General features: G+C 36.6%; 2 protein-coding genes across 2 annotated transcripts; both read left to right on the top strand.

The window, feature by feature from the left end:
• The first annotated feature begins 1534 nt into the window (after positions 1-1534).
• LOC122310607 (probable N-acetyl-gamma-glutamyl-phosphate reductase, chloroplastic) lies at positions 1535-7540 on the top strand. The gene is made up of 15 exons (XM_043124654.1): positions 1535-1829; positions 1959-2015; positions 2396-2536; positions 3295-3402; positions 3586-3672; positions 3811-3861; positions 3984-4055; positions 4185-4304; positions 5049-5109; positions 5202-5282; positions 6232-6311; positions 6403-6492; positions 6703-6831; positions 6930-7075; positions 7241-7540. Exons 2-14 carry the CDS (start codon positions 1962-1964, stop codon positions 7035-7037), a joined length of 1182 nt encoding a protein of 393 aa, XP_042980588.1. The 5' UTR covers positions 1535-1829; positions 1959-1961; the 3' UTR covers positions 7038-7075; positions 7241-7540.
• A 505-nt stretch (positions 7541-8045) lies between these two features.
• LOC122310608 lies at positions 8046-11107 on the top strand. The gene is made up of 4 exons (XM_043124655.1): positions 8046-8340; positions 8916-9347; positions 10024-10287; positions 10737-11107. The coding sequence occupies exons 1-3, from the start codon at positions 8236-8238 to the stop codon at positions 10258-10260; spliced, it is 774 nt and encodes a 257-aa protein (XP_042980589.1). The 5' UTR covers positions 8046-8235; the 3' UTR covers positions 10261-10287; positions 10737-11107.
• Positions 11108-16224: the final 5117 nt, after the last annotated feature.

Raw genomic sequence — 16224 nt, 5'->3', positions numbered from 1 at the left:
TTGGTATACGAAAAAAATATTTATTATAATTTACATATATTTAATTAAAAAAGTTTTGGTATCATATTTATAATAAAAAATATTGATTATAATTTACAATAATAAGTTGGTATTATATATTTTATTAAAATTTTTATTCAAATAAATTTATCTAAGAAAACTTGTGAAAAATTAATTTCTTAAGATGTTGGGAATAATTTATTATAATAATTATGTTTATAAATACAACATATAAATAAAATTAATATTTGACTATCATTATTAATAAAATTAATTATTGATAAAATTCATATATTTTTTAATTTCCTATTCAAAAGTCAATAACTTAATATACTTTATACTTTTAAACACATCAAACTCATTTAAATAAGACTCACAGACTCACTCTATCTTTATTCATAATTATTCACAAGAAAAAAACTACTCAGCCTCCGATTTGCCTAACGCACGCCGCACTCCTTCCACGTCACGGTTTATTATCAAAATAAACCAGGTTGCCCTTTACTCTGCTCCCTACGCACTCTCTCTTCTCCATCACCCCTCAATCTGATGCCCTCACCTTATACTCTTCTCCCTCTTCTTCATCTCCCCTAAATGCAGCTACCCTCTACCATTATTGTGAGACTCTTCTCTCTCACCCATCGCCCTTCACGTCTCTCTCCCTTGAACGAAGACCCATTTCTCTCACCCCCTCCAATTCTGAATCCTAGAAGAAATCATCCTCGACGGATTCCAAGACCCACTCATCTGACTCACTTCCTTCAGCCTCTTCTCGCCATCCCTGAAGGCACTTTATTTTTCTTTTTCTTTTTAATCTCTACCTTCTAAAATGTCTCTTTCCTTCCTTTTTTTCTTTTTAATCTCTACCTTCCAAAATGTCTCTTTCCTTCCTTAGTTTTGTGTTTGTTAGATCTATATTTTGTCTTTTAATGGTTGCTGAGTTTGGATATATTCTCATTCGAGAATGGCATAAATTTAGTAGTGATGCGGGGACGGGGACTGAAATCGTGCCGAAACCGTGAGGCTGGAGAACCCGTACAGAAATGGTGCACCCAAAGGGGAACTTTTGTTCCACCGTGACGGAGTGATGAACCCACCCAGTTCCCTAATGATGCCGGGGCGGGGAGAGGGTCAGGCCGGCAAAGGACACGAGCTGGGGGCGTGGAGGAGAGAATGCGGGGAAGAGTTCTGAAGAAAGTGAAGACGAATCGGGGGAGGGGGGGAGAAATTGAAATGTTCTGATCAAAACTCGTGTTTTAATTAAAAAAAAATTACGTAGACTGGAATGTAGAGGTTGAGTAAATAGTAGGTAGTTGTGTAGTGTAACTTTATTCATAATTCTTTTCAGCTATCTTCTGCACTTAAAAACCGTACGTGCCAGTTTTTTACCGTGTTCTGCATAAACCGTACGTGTTCCTCAAATCGATTCTACGTGTTCTGCATAAACCGTACGTGGCAGTTTTCTATTGGAGTGTAAAATCAAACTTCACGCCGCATCCGGTTTGAAGGTTTTCTCAATAATAAAGCGTCAGAGCACAAACATCTCCGACTCCCTTTCCAGACTCCACTCTCTCTTTTCGTTCCATTCTCTCGAAGTGTTACCCTCTCCTTCCCCGTTTCCCCTCCCTCTAAATCGAGACGATTGTGCCTTCTTGATAGGGTGAGTCCTCCAACTCACTTTCATGGTTTCACCTGCTCGTTGATCCATTTCCTACTTCCAGATTCTCTTGGGCTTTCGCTAGTCCAAAAGCACATTTTATTCCGTCTCCCAAAACAAACGCTATTCTGCAAATTGATTTTTGCATCAAGTTCTTAAGCACCCCATAAAGGTGAGATCTCTTTATCCCCACTTATACGTGCTGTGTGTATAAATATGTATATGTATATATATATGTATGTCTTGGCGAAGAGTGTGAGAACCTATTCTATGGTTTTGAAACTCTTGCTGCTTCTGACAGGAAATGTGGACCGCAAAATTCAGTTCGATTTCTGTTGGCACTGGATGCTTTGGGAAGGTCTGTACCTTTAAATGTTTCTGTTTGTTAACCGCACCATCCAACACCCCCCCCCCCCCCCCACGCGGATTGCTCGGCGAAAAAAATTGTAGTTGAAGAAAGTTATAGTTTTGTATTTTGAATATTGAAGTACAATGAAGTGGGCCTGATGCACTTATATGAGCTAATTTTAATTTTCAGAGACGAGAACAAAGAAAAGAAATTGAGAATTTCTTCGCTTTTCTTTTGTCCATTTTCTTAGCTACCAAGCTGGGAAATTGTAAATTTCAGTTTTTACTTTCTGGGTTTTAGCCTTTTTACTTGAAAAAAACATAACATGGAGAGATCGAGTTTGAAAGTTGGGACTTCCGTGTTTTATGAGTTATGTGATCGAAATGCAGGACGAAGCAATTGTTACAAAGGTTAATAAGCGAAAGGAAGGGAAGATATTTGTCAAATGTGCTGTTAATACCAAAACCCAGAAACCAGACAAGGCAGTTCGGATTGGTGTTCTTGGAGCTAGTGGTTACACTGGTTCTGAGGTATGATGCTTCATGTACAACCCCTTCTAAACATATTTATGCTGGTTCTTTTGTTCCTCTCCGGGCCTATGTTGTGTCCGTTTTGGTGTGAGTTGGTGGATAGAAGCTATTTGAACCTAAAACCATGATCAATTATTCATTGGGCCAACTTGCTTTTGATTTTTTTGGCTTAGATATGCTGATAATTGAATATTAACTCTAAGATTAATGCCATTGCATCAGATATATGGATTTCTATTATTTTTCCTGAGTTATTATGGGCGGGGATCATTGACTTTAATGGGCTAAATGTCCATGCTTTTCTATTCTTGGTTGTAAACTCTAGTTAGGTACCTCTCATGTATACATCCTCTGTACTTGGGCTATACCTTCTTTTCTTATGAACAAAACTTCTTGTTTAACTATCAAAAAATATTATTTTTCCTGAGGTATTGTCATTATTATAAATGAAGTAGGCATCCATTTTGTCCAGAAATAATAAGGAAAAGGCGTTGAAAGAAGACATAAATTTCTGTCAATTTAAAATTTTATAACATAATCTGTTCTGCATACATAAATATTTACCAAGAGGGCCTTATGAATTCCTTAAGAAAGATGTTACAAAAGTTGGAGAATTTTTTTTTTTTTTTTTTGATACGTTTACCTTGTTGCTTGGATGTCTACCTGTTGGTGACAGTTTAGACAGTTTAATACTGCTAAGCCATTTCCAACTTATTTTCACTTTAAAATGTAAAAATGTGGGTGATCATTTCTGGCAGATTGTTCGGTTGCTTGCAAACCATCCACACTTTGGCATTAGTCTGATGACTGCTGATAGAAAGGCTGGTCAATCGATTGGATCAGTGTTCCCTCATCTGGTGTCACAAGTATGACTCTTTCCATAACTGAATAAAATGTGTCTCTGGTATGTTTCATTTGGTTGCACTTTTACTTCTAAGGGTGTTAGTTGAATAGGGGAGGTTCAAAATAATTTGATGTTGGTGCTTCTTTTATGTCTTGGTTTTCAATACTTTGTTATGAAAATACACTGGTTGACTTTATGTTTTCAGGATTTGCCGGATATGGTTGCCGTCAAGGATGCTGACTTTTCTGATGTTGATGCTGTGTTTTGTTGTTTGCCGCATGGGACCACTCAGGTTTTTCTTAGTCCCTTACATTAGTTGTTCCATGGGCCAGAAGTTCCGAGGCCTAATGAATGTTTCTAAAGTGGAAATTAATTTCTTAGTCTTTCTCTCCTTTTACTAATTATTTGTAGGATTATCTGTTAATCACAGGAAATCATCAAAGGCCTTCCTAAGGGTTTGAAGATTGTTGATCTTTCTGCAGTAAGCTTTGCATTACCACTATTTAAGTCTGGCATTGTTACAGTTTAGTTTAGATGCATCCCATATTAAACCCAAAACTGGCCATTGTGCCTATGTCAAAGTTTGATGATTTGCTTTCACAGGACTTCCGGCTGCAAGATATATCTGAATATGAAGAATGGTACGGTCAGGCACACAGAGCACCAGATTTGCAGGTGGGTTACTCTGTTATTCTGACACTTGGGGGGAGGGGCTGGGGTACTAAAACATTGAACATACCCATCCTTGGCATTATATACTTTTTTATTTTTCATGTAAATGAGTATTTCATCACCTGGATGCAGAAAGAAGCTGTATATGGTTTGACAGAGATTTTGAGAGAGGAAATTAAAAGTGCACGTCTAGTTGCTAATCCTGGTTGTTATCCAACATCCATTCAGCTTCCTCTTGTTCCATTGATAAAGGTTTGTGTTCACCATTCTGTGTTGTCATTGATTTCTCTCGTGATGGTTGGGTAAATTAATTTTGCATGTCTTGATTGGTTGACTACTACATCTTCAAAAGCAACTTGTGAAAGTTGTGCTTGATATTGGTTGAATAGGAATTAAAACTTGAAAATATACGTCAATAAGTTCAATAGATGTATATATATATATGCTGAGATCTTTCAATGATAACAAGGGGAGAGGAAACATATACGCTTAGAAGCTTCTCAAGGAAACAAAGGATGAACTAGACACTTAATATTCAAAATAGAGTTTGAATTAATAACCTTGATACTGTTTAAACTTTAGAAAAGGTATTTGATGATAATTAAGTTATCAATTTATTTGACTAATTAATGTTGGAACCTTAGCTGCTGTAATCATTCTATAATTCTAATATGAAATCAGTTTTCTGAGTTGAACATATTTAACCAAACTTTGAGAAATATCTTTTTTGTAAGATCTTTATTAATAAGCCCAAAGGTGCAACCCAAGTGCATATGTATTATACAAGAGTGACACCTAACTAGTAGAACCAAACTTTGATAATATAGGTGCTTGAAGTACTTTAACTGCACACTGTTTGATTTTCTATTTTTAAATTTGGAGGTGCATGGTTTGTGAGTTGCATGGTCACACTAACCGGATGCTGCTTAGGGCTCCCATTGCTAACTTCTATGCTTTACAGTTTTGATGGTTTTCTGCATACTTGTTGGCTTGCAGGCTAACCTCATTCAATACAGAAATATTATTATCGACTCAAAATCTGGTGTGACTGGAGCAGGTTATTTGTTCACCTTCAGATAATTGACAATCCTTAGCTAAATGTTCTTGATGCATGGTTTCATGACTTATGCTAACTAGTTTACCCTGTAGGGCGTGGTGCTAAGGAGGCAAACTTGTACACTGAAATTTCAGAAGGCATTTATTCTTATGGGATGACCAGGCATCGCCATGGTAATATTTTGCACGTCAATCTGGAATATGCATATGGAGTACTATTATTATTCATGGATCATCATGCGTATGCATGTGTACTAGGACCACTTGTTTAGATGTTCAGCCTTTATTCTTAAAGTACAAATAAAAAAAGAGAAATGATATTTGTAGTCATAGAGTGCGCAAGTGCTGTGCACTCCTTTTGAAAAAGGAGTACGCGGTACTTGCAGAACTCATGACTGTATCTAGCATTACTTATAAAAAAAAAAACATTTGAATTGGAGGCATCTACTTGCCCTAAAAAAGAGAATTGGAAGGCTTTGCACCTTTTTCAAGAAGTTGAATGGAAAGATCAATTATTGATTGAAAATAATGGTATTACTGGTCTACAAATAACAATCTGAGTGTACTTTGTTACACATGAAAGAGATGTTATCTGGTTGATCTAGAAGACATTCATGATTTTCTAGAAGAAAGTGGCCTGTGTTTGACCAGGATATTTAATGACAAGTTGAAGTTTTGGGGCATGATGTTCAATGACCAATCGATGACTGAGAAAATGCCCTCTTCGATCTTTTAGTTTACTGCTCAGCTATGCAAGAAGAATATCCTGATAAACTGCATCGTTATTGTTTCTGTCAGCATCCAGTTCTGTTACAGATATGGAAAATTCCCAATCAGAGAAAAGTCTAGTGCTTATTCCATTTTGAAGCAAATGTTTGTTAGCCAATGAAATAAGCTTTAGGTCACGTAATGGGACATAATTGGTGGAACTTGTTTGTTGATTACAAGCTTCTGTTTGATGCTTTATGTTTTTGAATTGGTTATCTTCATGTACTGTTTCTTTCTATTTGACAAAATTAGAATCAATTAATTTTTCAAAGTTCTTATGATTTTTCAAGGTCTAGAGTGATTGCATTCTCTTTTATTAGATAAAACGAAGCAATAACCTTTATATGGCTTTCAGTTCCAGAAATTGAACAGGGACTCTCCGATGCTGCGCATTCAAAAATAACAATCAGTTTCACTCCACACCTAATGCCAATGGTAATGGTTACACCTGATTTAATTGTGTTTCTCTGTCCTTTGTAACTCTTTTTGCTCAGAAAGGAATTGTATTAATCCTCTTGTGTTCTAGAACCGCGGAATGCAATCAACTATATATGTGGAAATGGCTGCTGGTGTAACAATTGAGGATTTATACCAACAATTGAAGATATCTTATCAGGTATACCATTTGGACTATTGTTAAACTAGCTGGCTACTTGAATTTTGATGGATCAACTATAAATATCCTGCATTTCCTTGGGCATTTTTTTTGGACTGGGTTCCAACCAAGCATTTCACACACATGGTTTGATGTATGTACGACCTATTTCTTGTCTGCTTGCTTTGGTAATCTATGGGATTCTGAAATTCATTTAATTTTTTACTGCAGGATGAAGAATTTGTTATTTTGTTGGAGAAAGGAGTTGTCCCTCACACTCATCATGTTCGAGGGTCCAATTATAATTTAATAAATGTCTTTCCTGATCGAATACCAGGAAGGGCAATAATTACTTCAGTTGTATGTTTGTCTTCATCCATCTCTATGTTTACTCCGTATGTACAGTCATTGATATCCTAGGGATGATCATTGGCTAAGCCTTTGGAACATATATGCAGATTGATAATCTTGTAAAGGGAGCATCAGGTCAAGCTTTACAGAATCTCAACATCATGTTGGGATATGCAGAAAATACCGGGCTTCTTTACCAGCCCCTGTTTCCTTGAGAACTCGTTATTTCCATATTCAGAAAGAGTCCGAGCATGTGAGTCTCAGTTCATGCATAAACTATTGTGTAGGCTCAATGGAAAGAGTGGATTTATTCTTAAAACCATGATGTGTGGAAGCTTTTGCGCTTAAACATGGAGTTTGTAATGCAACCCTTTTGTTGGAGAGGCTAACAAGTGGCATTTCATTGATTTTGTGGCAGGAAATTCTGTTGTGGAGCATCTCTCGGCAGTTCCTCGCGGTTTCAAGGAGTTTTGTACTGCATATCGGAATAATGATGAAAGATCAAAGACTATCGTTATCCTACATTAGAAATAATGTGTTTTTATTCGATGGCATAACAATATTTCATTTTCTGGGATTAGAGCACTCCTTTGAACGTAGGATGCCCCGATTTAATGCACGGTAGCTTTTAGAATAATCACAGTTCCGCTGTCTGCAACGCGTTTCTACTTGAGGGTGAACATACCCTAATGAATGCATGAGCGTGCATGATCAGCCACACGATGTTGTTGTTTGGATACCAAGTCTTTTACCCTAAGAGACTGATGGATGATAATCAGCACATGATAATTACCATCTGAATCATTGACTTTGCAACTCGAGCATTCTTACATATACATAATTTGATTGATGATATATTGAGTAAGCAGAAAATGAGTGGATTGACTGACACAAGTGGACAATGGGGGCACTTTGGAGTCGATCAATTCTAAGGCAGAAAAAGAGAACTTCTATACACTCCACATTGTTGATATGATAGAATTTAACTTGTAAAATGGCGGAAGCTGTCGTCCATATCAACTTACAAGTAGTACTTCTTGGTTACATCTTTTATTTATATATTTATTTGAAAACTATGGGTTAATTTTGAACCGCCAATGTGAAAATATGATGATAAAAAAGTTCTCGACTTCTTGCTCGGTTAAAAATAAAAAATAAATAAACTTAGCCAATGATGCAGGTGCACGTGTATTTAGTCAATGATGCCCGTACCGAATCAAGGCTCCACTCCGTAAACCCTCCGACTCCAAAGTCCAAACGCTTTCCCTCGAACACTTGGAGATCCGAAAAGGGCTTCAAGAGCTTATCCTCGCTCCCAACACTCGAACATGGCGCTTTAGTGCGAGCCCATCACCCAAATTCCTCTAAAGTTCCCCAAAAAAGAGAAGGATTCATACTTATCACAATTCAGAAATGACAACCCCATATACCTCTCACTTGTTGTCTGCTTCCAATCATCTCCATGCTTCCGCTAAAATGCCCATCAAAAGTCACTCTACTCGGCTTCAAGGGTTCAAGGTAACACTTTTTTCTATAATTATCTGATGGAATGAACTTTATTCCAATTCATGCGTCGATTTTTGCATTAAAATTTACCTGGTTGTTTTAGTTTTAAAGGTTTATTTCTTCATATCTTTTTCCAATGGAGGCGTTTGGTTACCTGAAAAGGTGGGTTTAAGAACCGCGTTAAATAGCAAAGTAAAGTGGGTATTTGATTGTTTATTTCTACGAGCGAGCGAGCGCCCGCGGGGGGTGGGGGTGGTGGTGGGCGCGGTCGGGGCAAGGGAGGTTACGTTAGAAGTGGGTACAACTCGGGTCTCCGTAAAGAAATGAGTTTAAAAACTTGCGCAAGTGATATGTAATTCGAACGAGTCTGGGTTTCATTGAAGCTGAATTTGCTAGTCTTGGGTTCAACTTTCAATAAATCAGCTGCATTTGTGATGGCGTGGATAAGTATGTGCATGTTGGCTGAGGAAATAAATTTGTAGAGTCCGCATCTTGCATTGACACTTCATGAGATTTGTAAGTTTTATTTTCATGGGTTTACATTCGTTCTTGTATTATTTTATTTTATTTTATTTTTATTTTTGTAGCAAGGATCATTGCGGAATGTTAAAGAGAAAAACTGCAAGTTGAGTGTTAAACAATTTCGGGCATTTCAGAATACTAGGCACACGATATCGTGTGCAATAAATATGTCCGCAGGCCAGTCAGACGATCCTGGGCAATTAAACTTGAAACATCTTATTGACAAGGCAAGAAAATTGTGGGACGGTTGTCCTCAACCAGTCAAGAGCTTCCCTTGGAACAGAGCACTGGATAATTTCATTCAACTCATCCTTGACCTCGTCTTGGCAGTTGTCAAATACTTATGTATTCCCTTACTGGCAATTTCCTCTCTTAGTGAGATGTCATACTGTGCACATGAAAGAAAGCTTTTTCTTTTACCTGTTCCAGTTCTCATTGGGATTGCTGTTGCTGGGGTATTCCGAGAGACAGCCCTAGATATATCTCCGCTTCTCAAGGTAAAATTGTTTATCTCGCATCAATAGGCTCATTAGATTATCTTACATTAGTTGGTAGAACGTGGGAATGTTCAATTGAAATACCTTCTTATGCTTATACACATGGTGAAAAATAGCACCATCTGTTGCTTATGCCGTTGTGATTAATTGGCTACATGTGTTGGAGGAGAATGTTTCCTGAGGAGTATTTGTTTTGGTTCCATCCAACAGATCTTGCATAGATTTTTGGAGACAGTCCAATGAGCTCTAGCTCAAATGGCACTTCTTCTCTCTGAAGAATAGGGTGTGGCGCGAGATTATTGGTTTTCAAACCACTAGGTGCATGTGTGACTTTACATTTAAAAAAAAAAAAAACGAAAAAAAAGAAAATACCATTAAAATCTGATTGATGACAATGACTTCAACAAGTTATCTCTTTCTGATTTCTTTTTCTTTTTTTTTTTTTTTTTTTTCCTTTTGTTACCACCAATATAAACTTCTCATATCTTTTAATGTCATTGAAAGCCATATACACTATGGTGCAAAAGTTGCACAGTTTGTCAGTAGCTGATTTGGGTAGGATGAGCCTCATTTTTTGCAATTTCAGACTAGAGAACTTTTTTTTTAGGGACAAAACAATTGGAAGTTCTTTTTGGTTTTTTTTCTTGTTATAGTTAACGTTTTGTTTGATTTTCAGGATGCAGAAGTTCCCTGGCATCTGATTGCCATTGCGACTTTCTTCACATTTCTCAAATTGCTGGGACCTTATTACCCCTATTGGGGGCGAATTTTTATTCCACACTTTGCAAATGGGGGGTTATGGAGGACTCTGTGGTTTGCACTTTTGTGGTATAGAAGACCCCAAAAGGAATCAACAATGACATTGCAGGAGAACTCTGGAAATGGAACCCATTCCAAGCTAAATAAGTTATAATTCTAGCAGTCAGAATATTTGGGTCAGGTAATTGTTACTTGAACAGACAAAAATGTGAGTGGTACATTTACGGTGTTTAGACATACCTCACGATCTCACTTTATGCGGTGGATTCTGCTCCCAAAGCACGCCATGTGGTAAAACACAATGCCCACATCTGAGAGGGGAATATATACCAACTGGCTAAAAAGTCGATTGGTTTTATATTTGTCATAGGAATGTTCTGTTTGCACAAGCACATGGCCGGACTTTGTATCCTGTAGGAGTAAGGCTTCTTTACACTAGCATTTTGGGTAGCTCATTGGTATGGCAGTGTACCGTAAAATCCATTTCCCCTCCCTACCCGGGCCAATTTTTTTTTCACTCTTTATGAAAGTTTGTTGCTTCTGCTGCTGCTGCTGCTGCTCTCTCTCTCTCTCCAAGTTTCGGGTTCTGATGATGAAATAATTATAGATCTCACTTTTGATCTGACGCAGGTGTCATTTATCTTCCTCAATGAAGATCAAGTGATCAGATTATAGAAGCCATTCATCGAGAAGATAAAAGCAGGAAGCAGCTTCTGTCAGAGGATTGGTTAACTTGATGCTTAGGCTGGGTTTGCTGATTGCTAGACGTGTTTGCTAAACTAACAGGGTCTATGAGTGTGTTCCTGCATGTGAACGGATGTTTGCAGGAAGCTTTGTTGCGGACTATTATAAGCAAATCTTGTTTTTGGTCTGGTATAGCATCTTAAAATATACGTTGTAATGCAAACAATATTAACATATCAGATTTTCATTAATCATAATGTTGTCATTTGAAGTATTTTATGTATAATTCTGAGGATATTCTATTTTGATTTTATCCTTATTTGGCACTCACCTGAACCCATATTTTGCTTAAGCATGATGATTATAATTTATTTACTATATTGGGCTACTAAAAAAATGACGACTCCTTACTCTAGGCGTATTCCGTGTATATTTTACATGTACTTGTGCTATGTCTATTGTTTCTACAAATAAAATTATTGTAAAAAAATGATGACACTTTGCTGCGCTAAAGGTAAATTTATCGAGAAAAGCTTGGTTCACAACAAGTCTTACAAAATTAAGCATATAAATTGAAATATCTTGCTAAGATGTATGAGATCTAATTTATAGTAAAAGGATTTTTTTTTTTTTTTTGATAGGTAATTTATGGTAAAAGGAAGTTTATCACGTCAGTTCATAAATTTTTATTCAAGGTTCATTTTTACTTGCTTTCTTATTGAAGAGACTAGGGAATTGTACTTACCCAAGAAAGGAAGACTAATTTAAACAAAAAGACAGAAGAAATCGAATCAATTATTCCCTCTTTGGCCAAGAAACTTTCCTATTGAAGAGACTAGGGAATTGTACTTAACCAAGAAAGGAAGACTAACTTAAACAAAAAAACAGAAGAAATCGAATCAATTATTCCCTCTTTGGTCAAGAAAGATAGTCCTCCTATAAGTGCGTACGTATATAAAGAGGGAAAGTAAAAAATAGAGCAAGATCAAGAATCTCTGTGCCTTGAGAATTCCATGTAGAAGAACGTTTCCTTTTTGCCATTGGATATTTCTTCTTGATGACAGTACTTGCTTGGAAGGACTTCTTGTTTCTCATCACAATCGAATACCAATTTCTAGTCTTTCTCGTTTCGAGTATATATTTATTGACATGGAGTCGCCATTGTATTTGGTAAGCATCATGCAGAACTCTGAACAGGATGCTGGTTACAAATTCAGAAGCCTTCCAGAGCTTGTTCTTGATCACATTCTTTCGCTCCTCGAGATGAACCTTGCACGGCACAACTTAGCATCAAGAAGATGTTGAGAATTATGAAGATCATGCTCAAGGTTGAGTTTGTGCAACAAAAACTTGAAAAATGACTATTCACATCAACTATGCTTCAACATAGCTTGTGAGTTGAAGACAAGAAGCCTTGACCTCTATCGGTCATTGCAACCATGTCTCAATCCGATATTCTTCTTTTTGGATGGCTCCTTGCAACGATCGAAAGAGGCCAAGGCTTCTCGTCTTCAACCCAATCATATTGCAGTGAAGCATGACCTGTCAAGAAAGTAGTTGAAGCATAGTCGATGTGACGGGCCATTTTTCAAATTTTTGTTGCACAAACTCAACCTCAAGCAGGATCTGCATAATTCTTGACATCTTCTTGATGCTAAGTTGAGTCTTTCAAGGTTCTTGATCTCAAGGAGCGAAAGAATGTGATCATGAATGGAAGGCAGTTGAATCTGTAATCAACTGCCTATTGCAGTTGCAGCCACGTCTCGATTTGGATTTCATTGCCTATTGTATCCACGTCTTGATCTGGTATTCTTCTTTTTGGATTGTTCCTTGCAATGACTGGTAAAGGTTAAGGCATCTCGTCTTCGCCTTATTCATGCTGCGTTGAAGCATGAGCTTGTCAACAAAGGGGTTGAAGCGTAGTTGACATGATAGACCATTTTTCAAGTCTTTGTTGCCCAAACTCAACCCCAAGCAGAATTGCATAATTCTCGTAATCTTATTGATGCTAAGCTAAGTTGTGCAAAGTCTTTGATCTTGAGTGAAACAATGTGATCAAGAACAAGCTCTTAAAGGTTGCACAATATGTCATCAACATTCTACTAATAGTTATGCATCGTGCTTGCCAAATACAATGGTGATTACATGTCAGTAAATTGATACTTGGAACGAGAAAGACTAGAAATTGGTATTCATCAATGTTGAGCAACACCAAGTCCTTCCAAACGAGTACTGTCATTGAGAAGAATATCCAAGGGCAAAACGGAAACTTTCTTCTACAAGGAGTTCTATAGGCAAGAAGGATTCTTGATCTTGCTCTATTCTTGGCCTGCCTCTTTATAAATGTACGCACTTGTGGGAGGTCTCTCTGTTTGTTGTGCTCCTTGATTGTGGTTAACAGCTATCGTGGCATATGACAAAGTGGGACCTCCGGGAGCCACAATCAAGAACACTAGCTAGCAAGGAAAAACAGTTTACCCCTTTTGGTAATGACATCGAGCTCAAGTCCTTCAAGATAGGATTTCACTGCCTATTGTAACGATGTGTCGATCAGGTATTCTTATTTTTTATGGTTCCTTGTAATGACCAACAGAGCTAAAGGTTTCTTGGCTTCACCCCATTCATAATATGGTGAAGCATGTGCTTGTCAAGAAACTATTGAAGCAAAGTCCATGTGATGGGCCCAAAAACTTAAGCGGTTGAAACTTGGCTCTAATATAATGTGAAACCACCACTTGTCGTAAAAGTTTAAGCTGATGAGAAGTGGCATATTTTATTATTTATTTGATATCTTAACATAGCATCCTTATATTTCCCTCTAAGTTATCAAATCGCCATGTTGCTGATTTACAATACACTACATTTTTCGCTTGTTCAAGTTGAAAATGACCACATGGGAGAATGATTTTCATCTTTCAAGTCCCACAAGGTATTGGATCTTTCACACATAAGTGGGATACAAATTCTAAACATCATTGTATCATCTATTGAATATTTACAAGTTTGCATCCTCCATAACATCTGTGATATTAATATTCAGCATATAGAAAAACTCAACCAACTTCGGATTATCTGGCTTGCACCACTCCTTGTAAATCATTGAAAATATCTCCTTATAATCTCTGAGACTTTTGCTGGACGGGACATGATATGGATAATTATCACTATATGGAGGATTTTTTGAGTCACGTGGATTTTTTTGATCCAATATTCTTCTTTTTTTACTGTTCCTTGCATTGACCGACAGAGGTCAAGGCTTCTTGTCTTCATCCCATTCATGTTGTGCTAAGCATGAGCCTGTCAACAAAGTTGTTAAATCAAATTCGATGTGACAAACCATTTTTCAAGTCTTTGTTGCACAAACTCAATATCGAGCAATATCCTGTTTTTCAAGTCTTTGTTGCAACCACTCATTCTTCTTGTAAATAATTGAAAATATCTACTCCTAATCATTGAGACTTTTCCTGGATACGATATGATATGGATTATTATCACTGTATGGAGGATTTTTTTAGTCACAAGTTGTGGATCTCAATTAGTTTTATGCTATCCACTCAATACAGGAAAAATAAAGCTCACAACTTGGATAAGGTTCTTTGCTGAAACCAAAGTGCCTTATCGCTCAAGCTATGTATGGAGTTCGTTGAGATACAAAGTTACACTAATTCTCTCATTTCCCATATTGATTCTTGAAAGTTAGTTAGGATTTAGAATTGCGTTATTATAACAATCTGACACTATTGAAAGATAAGATGATAGTCAAAATCTCACTACAAGAAAATAGGCCTTTTCCAACATTTGAATTCATCGCAAACAATGTCAAAAATCGCTGCAAATAAGCTTTTCCATCGATTTCCCATTCGACGCATGTTGGATGCCAAAGAAGGGGAGGCAACTACTGTTTACCGGCGATTTGCAATCATAGCTGGAAATAAACTTATTTTTGGTAATTTCGTGTTGTCGAAAATGTGTCATAAATTCACCATAAATAGTTTGTCAAAACATGGTTAAATGTCGCCGTGATGACTTTTCTGGTGATATCTTTTGCGGGAAATACATATTTGCTTCTATGCAATAGTTTCACATTTGTAAAAACATTTTTGGCGATTTTTAATCACCATAAATTTTCAATTACAAAATATAAAAAAAAAAATGCATCAAACAAGATGGAGTCATCTTAGATTTTAGGGTAGAAGTTGGATCAGATTTCGAAATAAGTTAAGAATATAAAATATTAGAATCACCAAAAATAAATTTGGTGGATGTTAAGAAAATATCTAATTAAAAAAAGTGGTGCAATAGCTCAAAACTTTGACTTTATTAATGGGGAAAACTCAGATACAAATAGGTGAACCTTATGCTATAATTGTAGAATCATCAATATATAGTGTTCCAGAAAGGCAGATCTAGATAATCAAGTATTAACCAGAACTTCAATATTTATTAAGTCAGACTTGAACATCTTAAATGAAATGTTATACCCTAGGGCATCCCTTCCAAACCCTAGGAGGCCCTTCCTCATAGATTTTCTTAAATGAACGGTCAACTATTATTCCCTGCCTAAATTCATGCATATGACAGTTCAATCTTTTGCTTTCCTTTAGAGTTAAACATTTTCATGTCAAGTTTTTAATATAACACTCTATACTATTTCTTCAATAAATTTTCTTTCTTCTTCTCTAAACTATCTCAAATGAACGGTCAACTATTATTCCCAACCTAAATTCATGCATATGGCAGTTCAATCTTTTGCTTTCCTTTAGAGTTAAACCTTTTCATGTCAAGTTTTTAATATAACACTCTATACTATTTCTTCAACAAATTTTCTTTCTTCTTCTCTAAACTATCTCAAAATTCTAGTTTGCATTTGGGATGGATATAGTTTTCCCCAGGACTTGCCATGTAAATGTTGCAGGTTTCGCTAAAGCATGGTTGCTTGCCATTTTTCTTTGATACCTTAGAGTACTTAACAAGACTGCTTTAAGTGGAAACTAGGTCCAAGCATTACCCTCCCTTCTCAAGGAACAACTAACCTGAAGTACATTGTCATACATAAACCCTGGGTCATTCCCTTCACTGGTGTAAGTAAAACAACAATTTGCTTTCTTAGACTATCTTTAGTATTTCTCCATCATTTTTAACAAGATCGATTTCAGGCTCAACCTTTTTTTTTTTGAACAGGTGACATACTCGATGCCTTCATACTTGCTACCGTTTAAGACAAAATATTGGGGATCTCAAAACCTTGTGTGGACTCATCAACTAAAACAAGTAACTATGGAGCTTTTATCCAATTGGGAGAATGAATTAGAACTAATAAAGTAATTTCCAAGAATGGAAAAGAATTGCATATGATGACCTTTTTATATCCATCAACATTGCTATCAAACTTCGTTGCCGAGTTAATAGGGCACAAAAAGACATTCCACAAAAC

Source organism: Carya illinoinensis, chromosome 5 (assembly GCF_018687715.1).
Source record: "Carya illinoinensis cultivar Pawnee chromosome 5, C.illinoinensisPawnee_v1, whole genome shotgun sequence".
Taxonomy (NCBI): domain Eukaryota; kingdom Viridiplantae; phylum Streptophyta; class Magnoliopsida; order Fagales; family Juglandaceae; genus Carya; species Carya illinoinensis.
This window is presented reverse-complemented; position numbering and strand designations above follow the sequence as displayed.

Excerpts from the sequence above, each read along its gene's own strand:
- LOC122310607 (XM_043124654.1), top strand. The coding sequence starts at position 1,962 with ATGTGGACCGCAAAATTCAGTTCGATTTCTGTTGGCACTGGATGCTTT. Across the intron at positions 2,016-2,395 it reads GCACTGGATGCTTTGGGAAG|GACGAAGCAATTGTTACAAA; the intron begins GTCTGTACCTTT and ends ATCGAAATGCAG. Across the intron at positions 4,305-5,048 it reads CTCTTGTTCCATTGATAAAG|GCTAACCTCATTCAATACAG; the intron begins GTTTGTGTTCAC and ends GTTGGCTTGCAG.
- LOC122310608 (XM_043124655.1), top strand. The coding sequence starts at position 8,236 with ATGACAACCCCATATACCTCTCACTTGTTGTCTGCTTCCAATCATCTC. Across the intron at positions 8,341-8,915 it reads CTCGGCTTCAAGGGTTCAAG|CAAGGATCATTGCGGAATGT; the intron begins GTAACACTTTTT and ends TTATTTTTGTAG. Across the intron at positions 9,348-10,023 it reads ATATATCTCCGCTTCTCAAG|GATGCAGAAGTTCCCTGGCA; the intron begins GTAAAATTGTTT and ends TTTGATTTTCAG.